Source organism: Sinocyclocheilus rhinocerous, unplaced genomic scaffold (genome assembly GCF_001515625.1).
Source record: "Sinocyclocheilus rhinocerous isolate Xijiao unplaced genomic scaffold, SAMN03320098_v1.1 scaffold623, whole genome shotgun sequence".
Taxonomy (NCBI): Eukaryota; Metazoa; Chordata; class Actinopteri; order Cypriniformes; family Cyprinidae; genus Sinocyclocheilus; species Sinocyclocheilus rhinocerous.
Window position 1 is genome coordinate 2,266,126 of NW_015644631.1, and position 6,573 is coordinate 2,272,698.

General features: G+C 34.3%; 1 protein-coding gene across 1 annotated transcript in view; it reads right to left on the minus strand.

Moving 5' to 3' along the window:
• dscama (Down syndrome cell adhesion molecule a) overlaps nucleotides 1-6,573 on the minus strand; it is an 86,132-nt gene that overhangs the window by 18,505 nt on the left and 61,054 nt on the right. The window contains exons 12-15 of the mRNA XM_016576502.1: nucleotides 2,035-2,249; nucleotides 919-1,015; nucleotides 625-753; nucleotides 310-477 (exon numbers count right to left, since the gene is read on the minus strand). Of these exons, the coding sequence (XP_016431988.1) occupies nucleotides 310-477; nucleotides 625-753; nucleotides 919-1,015; nucleotides 2,035-2,249 (609 nt within the window). The remainder of the gene's footprint in view (nucleotides 1-309; nucleotides 478-624; nucleotides 754-918; nucleotides 1,016-2,034; nucleotides 2,250-6,573) is intronic.

Below are 6,573 nucleotides of genomic sequence, written 5' to 3' on the forward strand. Positions count from 1 at the left end.
GGCCTCAGTAGATATCAGTATCTCAATCATGCTCCTGTAATGTCACCCTTGACCACCAGTAGGCAGTATTGCAACATAATTCCTTCTGTGTGTCAACTGATGGAACAGGAAGTGAAACATTAATAATAATAATATATATATTATATATATATTTACATTGCTATTTGTTCTATAAATAGGAAAGCTAATCAAAAACTCATAAAAGATGGTCCAGTATTTTTAATATCAGAAAAAAAGATGAAAGAGTAACATGCACTGATGAACTGTACATATAATACAAGGAACATGAATATGACTAGTATATCGTACCTGCTTCATCGGTGGTTACTGTGAGCTCATTGCTGGGTTCACTGTCACCAATGTGGTTCTTCGCGAACATACGGATGTTGTAGGTGGACGATGGGTGAAGCTCTATGATGGTGGCCTGGTATAGGGTGGGAGACACATCTCTGGTCCTGCGAGCTCGTTCCCAAGTTTCTGTTTATGGTTGAGGAGATGGTTGATAACATATCTGGATCTCATGTGACAGCTGATCAGCTTCATTTATAGGTCTATTACAAGGTCTATGATGATCTATTCATGCCAAAATGGCTACTGTTGCTTGTATTGGTTTGGATCATGTACCTGTTTTATTTTTGCACTCAATATCGTAGCCGGTGATGGGACTGTTCCCATCGAATCCCATGGTCCAGCGGAGGGCGATGGTCCTCTCTTTCACCTCACGAATCTCCACTTTAGGAGGCTCTGGTGGCTCTGAGAATTCAACGCTACCGCGCTCAGATTCTCAGAGGCATTGAAACCCTCCCCACATTTCAACAATGCCATTTAAATCAGGAGATTTCCCCCAAGAGTCATTTCAAATGCCTAATAAATCCCCCGAATCTCCAGCCAAGCCCAAGCGATTTTCCGGCTGCTTACCTTGAACGGTTAACTGAAGGATGCCTCTGTCTTCACCATAGGAGTTAATGGCGTGACAGGAGAAGAACCCAGAATCCTCTCTCATTGTTGGATAGATCTGAAATCAGGAATATGGTGTGTGAATGAGCAACTAGAAAAAAGACAGCCATACCCTAAATGACCCTGATCATCACAAACCATTCACATCAAACTTTATAAAGAAAGTGCAGATACCTGAAGGACCTGCTATGCTTATAATATGAAATTAGTTTGGTAGTCAAATATAAATTCAATATAAAAAAAAAAAAAAAAAAAAAAAATGTATATATATATATATATACCACACTTAAAATGTTTGGGGTCCGAATGATTATTAAAAAAATTCAAGAAGGATACATTAAATCAATCAAAAGTGACAGTAAAGACATTGAAAATGTTACAAATTATTTCTATTTCAAACAAATGCTGTTCTTTTAAACTTTCTATTTATCAAAGACTTTTGAAAAAAAAAAGTATCATGGTTTCCACATAAATTTGAAATAATAAGAAATGCTTCTTGAAAACCAAATCAGCATATTGGAATTATTTTTCTGAAGGATCATGCGACATTGATGCTGGAAATTCAGCTTTAACATTAATAAATAATAATTTAACAAATAGTTATTTTAAATTGTAATAATATTTTACAATGTTACTGCTTTTACTGTATTTTTGATCAAATGATTACAGCCTTGGTGAGCATGAGAGACTTCTTGCAAAAGAAAAAAAAAAAAAACACCAACTGCAAATTTTTGAACAGTAATGTACATATTTTGTATATTATATAAGTCAAAATTGTATTTATTTATTACATATAAATAATCTATAATAAATTAAATATGTAAATAACTATAGAAATATATTACTCTGTGTATATATATTTTTTACTTTTAAAATATATAATAATAGTAATATGTAATAATAGTAAGTATGTGTACCTTGAAAGACCTGTTCAGCGTTAATTAAACTTTCAGAACTTAAACCATCAGTATGACATTTTTGAACTAAGTGTGAAAGATTGATTCATTTTAAAATATGTGCATCAAAGTATCAGAGGCCAAGCATGAAAAATGACAATGCACAAATGAAGAATGTGACCTGCAGGGTGGAGACAACCTCGTCGCCGGCGTTCTTGACCGCTACCGTGTGCCGCCACATGTCTGGATTGATCATGTGTGACTGCTTCTCCTTTTCCACCTCCTTCTCCCATCTAACCATGATGGGCTTCTCACCATGAGCCTTGCAGCTCATCTCTATCTTCTCTCCTTTCGTTGCCAGCGAGTTGTTGGGATACGATGTTATCATGGCTGGAACTGAGATAGAGAAAAGAAAATAGCATCATGAAGACAAATGCCATCACTGTGGATCAAACCAAACAAGTTTTTCTTATGACATCAATGACTTTTAACTTACATTCGTGCAAATGCCATGTAACACTTTGCAACAGTGAGGATCAGAACACTGTACTACCCTAGACAAGGTAAATGTTTTACAGCTCTATGGCAATAACAAGATTGAATGTGATGCTTTATGCAGAGGTACAATTTTTACTCCATTCTCACACACACACACACACACTCATGTCCCGGTTCCTCACAGGCATTCATTGGAGGAGCCGAGCACCAGGCGGGTACGTGGGAGCGCCGGTACAGCATGTGATGTGATTGAGTGTGTCAGATTGAAAGTCCCGACCGTTTATATGTCATCTCTTATTCACTCCAGCAATTCTCAGCTCAGCAGCAACAAAAAAAGAAGAAAACAGAATCCATGCCTGAATTAAAAATGACATATTTCCAGATTTTTTTAAAAAGTATTTTTTAAATATGAAAACCATATTTTTTATGAAATTTTTTTTGTCACATTATCTTAAGCAACATTACCCAAGTGCTGCATGTTTAACAAGGGGGAAAAAAGAAATTTCTAAAAAATATTCCCACTGTTCCCAATCAGTAGCTAATACAAGAGAGGCAAAAAAAAAAAAAAAAAAAAAGGCAAAACCAGTTATTTTTCCTTAAAAGACTTTTTTTTTGTTGCAATTCTGAGTTTATATGTTGGAATTCATATCTAAGAATTTAAGTTTATATCTCGCAGTTCTTCCATATATATAGACACACACACACACTGCTGTTCTTAAGTTTGGGATCAGCCAGATTTTTTATGTTTTTTAAAGAAGTATCTTTTGCTCATGAAGGCTGCGTTTGTTTGATCAAAAATAGAGAAACAGTAATAGTAATATAATAAACAGTAATATTGTGAAATATTACAATTTAAAACAAGTTTTCTATTTTATTATACTGTAAAATATAATGTATTCCTGTGAATTCCATTTTCATCAGCCATTACTCCAGTCTTCAGTGTCATATGATCCTTCAGAAATCATTCTGATCTATTATCAATGCTTATTTAGCAATGTTGGAAACAGTTGTGTTGCATAATATAAAAAATTGTAAAAATAAAAATTTTAAATCTACAGAGAAATATTAAAATACAACAACATTATCAAAACTTACTAAAACTTCAACTAAAATTAAATTGAAAACTATCTATCTATCTATCTATCTATCTATATATATATATCTATAGTGTCATATGAGCCTTCAGAAATCATTCTGATCTATTATCAATGCTTATTTAGCAATGTTGGAAACAGTTGTGTTGCATAATATTACAATTATTATTATTTTTTTTCAGAATTCTTTGAGGAATAAAAAGTTAAAAAGAACAGCATATTTAAAATAGATTTTTTTAAACATTTCTTTACTATCACTTTTTATCAGTTTAAAACATCCTTGCTGAATAAAATTCTTAAAAAAAAAAAAAAAATGACCCCAAACTTTTGAATGGCAGTATATGTATAAATAAATATAAATATAAATATATTGAATATGAATAATATAATTTTTTAGCATGACTTTAGTAAAAAAAGTTACCGAAATTAGTATGATTTAATGATTATCAGTATGATTAATATAAACATTACAAAAGATGAACTTAAAAATGGTATCATCATGTACTGTAAGCTGTCACTGAGCACTGGCTAATGCTAGCCCTTTATGTCCAGCCTGTTAGCAATCCTAGCGTTTTCATTTGTAAACATTGAGAACAGGACACGTGCGAAGTCTCTTAAAACGAAGAAGGTAAAAATGAAGCTGTACAGTCCCCCGCTAAAAGACGCAGGCAGCCTAAACGGCATCCTATTTCTTATCCCGGCCGAGCGCTCGCTCCTTATGTGATTATCCAGAATAAAACACTAAAGAGGGAAGCAGTCTCTGTGTTGGAGGGGCAGCTGTATCTTCCCTCAGGCTGCGAGCTGTCTTCATCATGACTGCATAATTGCTGTGTTGATGTATTTCTTTAATATCCAGCTGAATTATAAGCAGCAGTTGGACTGAAAGGGAAGGTGCTAATTCCTCTCCTGAGATGCAGACAGAAGAAGTGTGTGTTGCTGGGCAGGAACTTGCTCTCCGGCTGTAGGAGTGATTTACGTCTCTTCTGAATGCTCTCTGATTGATTCAGGCTCATTTTACTCATTCATTTAGGGGTCGTAAATGGACAAAAATGAGCCGTGTTATGCTGCTTTGTGCGCTTGAGCCTGACCATTAATTTATTTTTGCATGTGTCACGAATGCACACATTTACACACGGTCTCTCAGGGTAGCAGTTTTATTCCCTGCTCTATCAGGGGCAGAAGAAGAGAGATTCACTCATCCTGAGAGACAAACGGAGATGAGAAACTGGTAGATTCAGCATTATTTACCTGAGAGGAAAAAATAATTTCTAAACTTGAATTGAACACTGCATAATTTCTGTTCACTTCCATCAAGTCAAACTTATCAAGTATTAGAGTATATTTAAAGGTTCACGTGTACATTAAAACACTACATTATACCTGCCAGAAATCATGTGTTTAACATATTTAACACAATTATTTTATCCAAATTGACATTTAACCATTTCTTTCTGTTCTGTGTGATTTCTAAAGTTCATATTCAATACACACCCAATCCGGATACTTGTTAATCCTACAACAGTTGAAAGTTCACAGCACATTTCTTTATAAAACAAATCTAGGGACTTTCTAGCAAGAGTAAAATCATTTGCAGTCTATCTTTGACAAAATGTAATTATGGAAGCTCAACAATCATGGCTTGTACTTGTGAAACACACTATTGAAGGTACTAACGTTAATGAGAGCAACACCGCATGACATCTGCCGCGTCAATCTTTGTGACAAACTAGTTTGTTTTCCTTCGTTAAGAAAAACTGAATGCATTAGAACTGATTGCACAAAATTTTTAAAGAAAATTTTTAAAAAAATTATACAAATGATGTATTAAAAGTTTATTACACATACAACTAGCTAGACATGTAAGGCATATACAGTGCATCTCAAATAATTAGAATATTGGGAACAATATTTTTTATCAGTTATTTTGGAAAGTGAAAATTTAAGACTCATAACAAACTAAAATATTTTGAAGCATTTTTTATTGCTGATAATTATGAAATTTGAAATAAAAAAAGATTTTGAATATATATATATATATATAAAATTCAAAAAATTATATATATACGGCAAATTTCATTTTAATATAAAATGTTGAAATAAATAAAATATAATTATATATATATACAGTCTATCTATCTGTCTGTCTGTCTATCTGTGTAAACGCAGAGGTGATTTTTCAGATGTGTCCTTGACAGGTCTAGCTGACTGAGATACAGTGGGAGTCTGTGGTCTCTGGTTTATATCCAGCCCGCAGGGAATCCTGGCTGCTATCCCCCCCCCCCCCCTCCCTCCTCCCTCCTGATTTTCAGAGGAGAGCAGTTACGAGCCTGCATGTTTGTATCATGGATCCGAGCTGAATATCTTTCTCTGGGAGGATGATGATGCTGGTAATCTTGTGCTTTCTCAGGATAAGAAAAAAATAGAGCAAAGGGAAAAGGATTGTGTTTGTTTAATGTCTTGATGTGTATAAGGCTGGAGAGGCTGTCAAACTAATCAGTCTAATTAGGTCACGAGGGGTCAGAATTGACAGTTTGCTTTGCACAGCTTTATGACATGTGACCCCAAACTATCAATCCACACATAAATCTGTGAATCGGAGACACATTTGCCGCATGTTGGGTGCAGATACAGGGATATGATCCAGTTTCCCCTATACAGAAAAAAAGTCTCTAAAGCAAAAAGAAAAAATAGGGCAGACCGGAGCTAACTGTCTCACTTTTTACAAATGAATATATAAAGTTGTTCCTTAAATTTCACAAAAAAAAAACAAAAACATTAACACATTTACCTTCAGTGACAACATGCTCTAGCTGTTACAATGGAAGTTGCCACGCAGACGCATTGCGAATGAAATGTTTTTCCGAGAATAATTTTTCATAACAGTAATATGGTAGTCCGGCAATTCCATCTGGTAAAGGCATTAATCCTTGGAAGACAAGCAATATTAAAGGGGTCCTATTATGCGTTTTCAACTTTAGTTAGTCTGTAATGTTGCTGTTTGAGCATAAAAAAGATCTGCAAAGTTACAAAGCTCAAAGTCCAATTCAAAAGGAGATATTTTATTTAACAGAAATCACTTTTCAAAAACTACAACAAACGACTCGTTTGGACTACAACGCATAATTTCC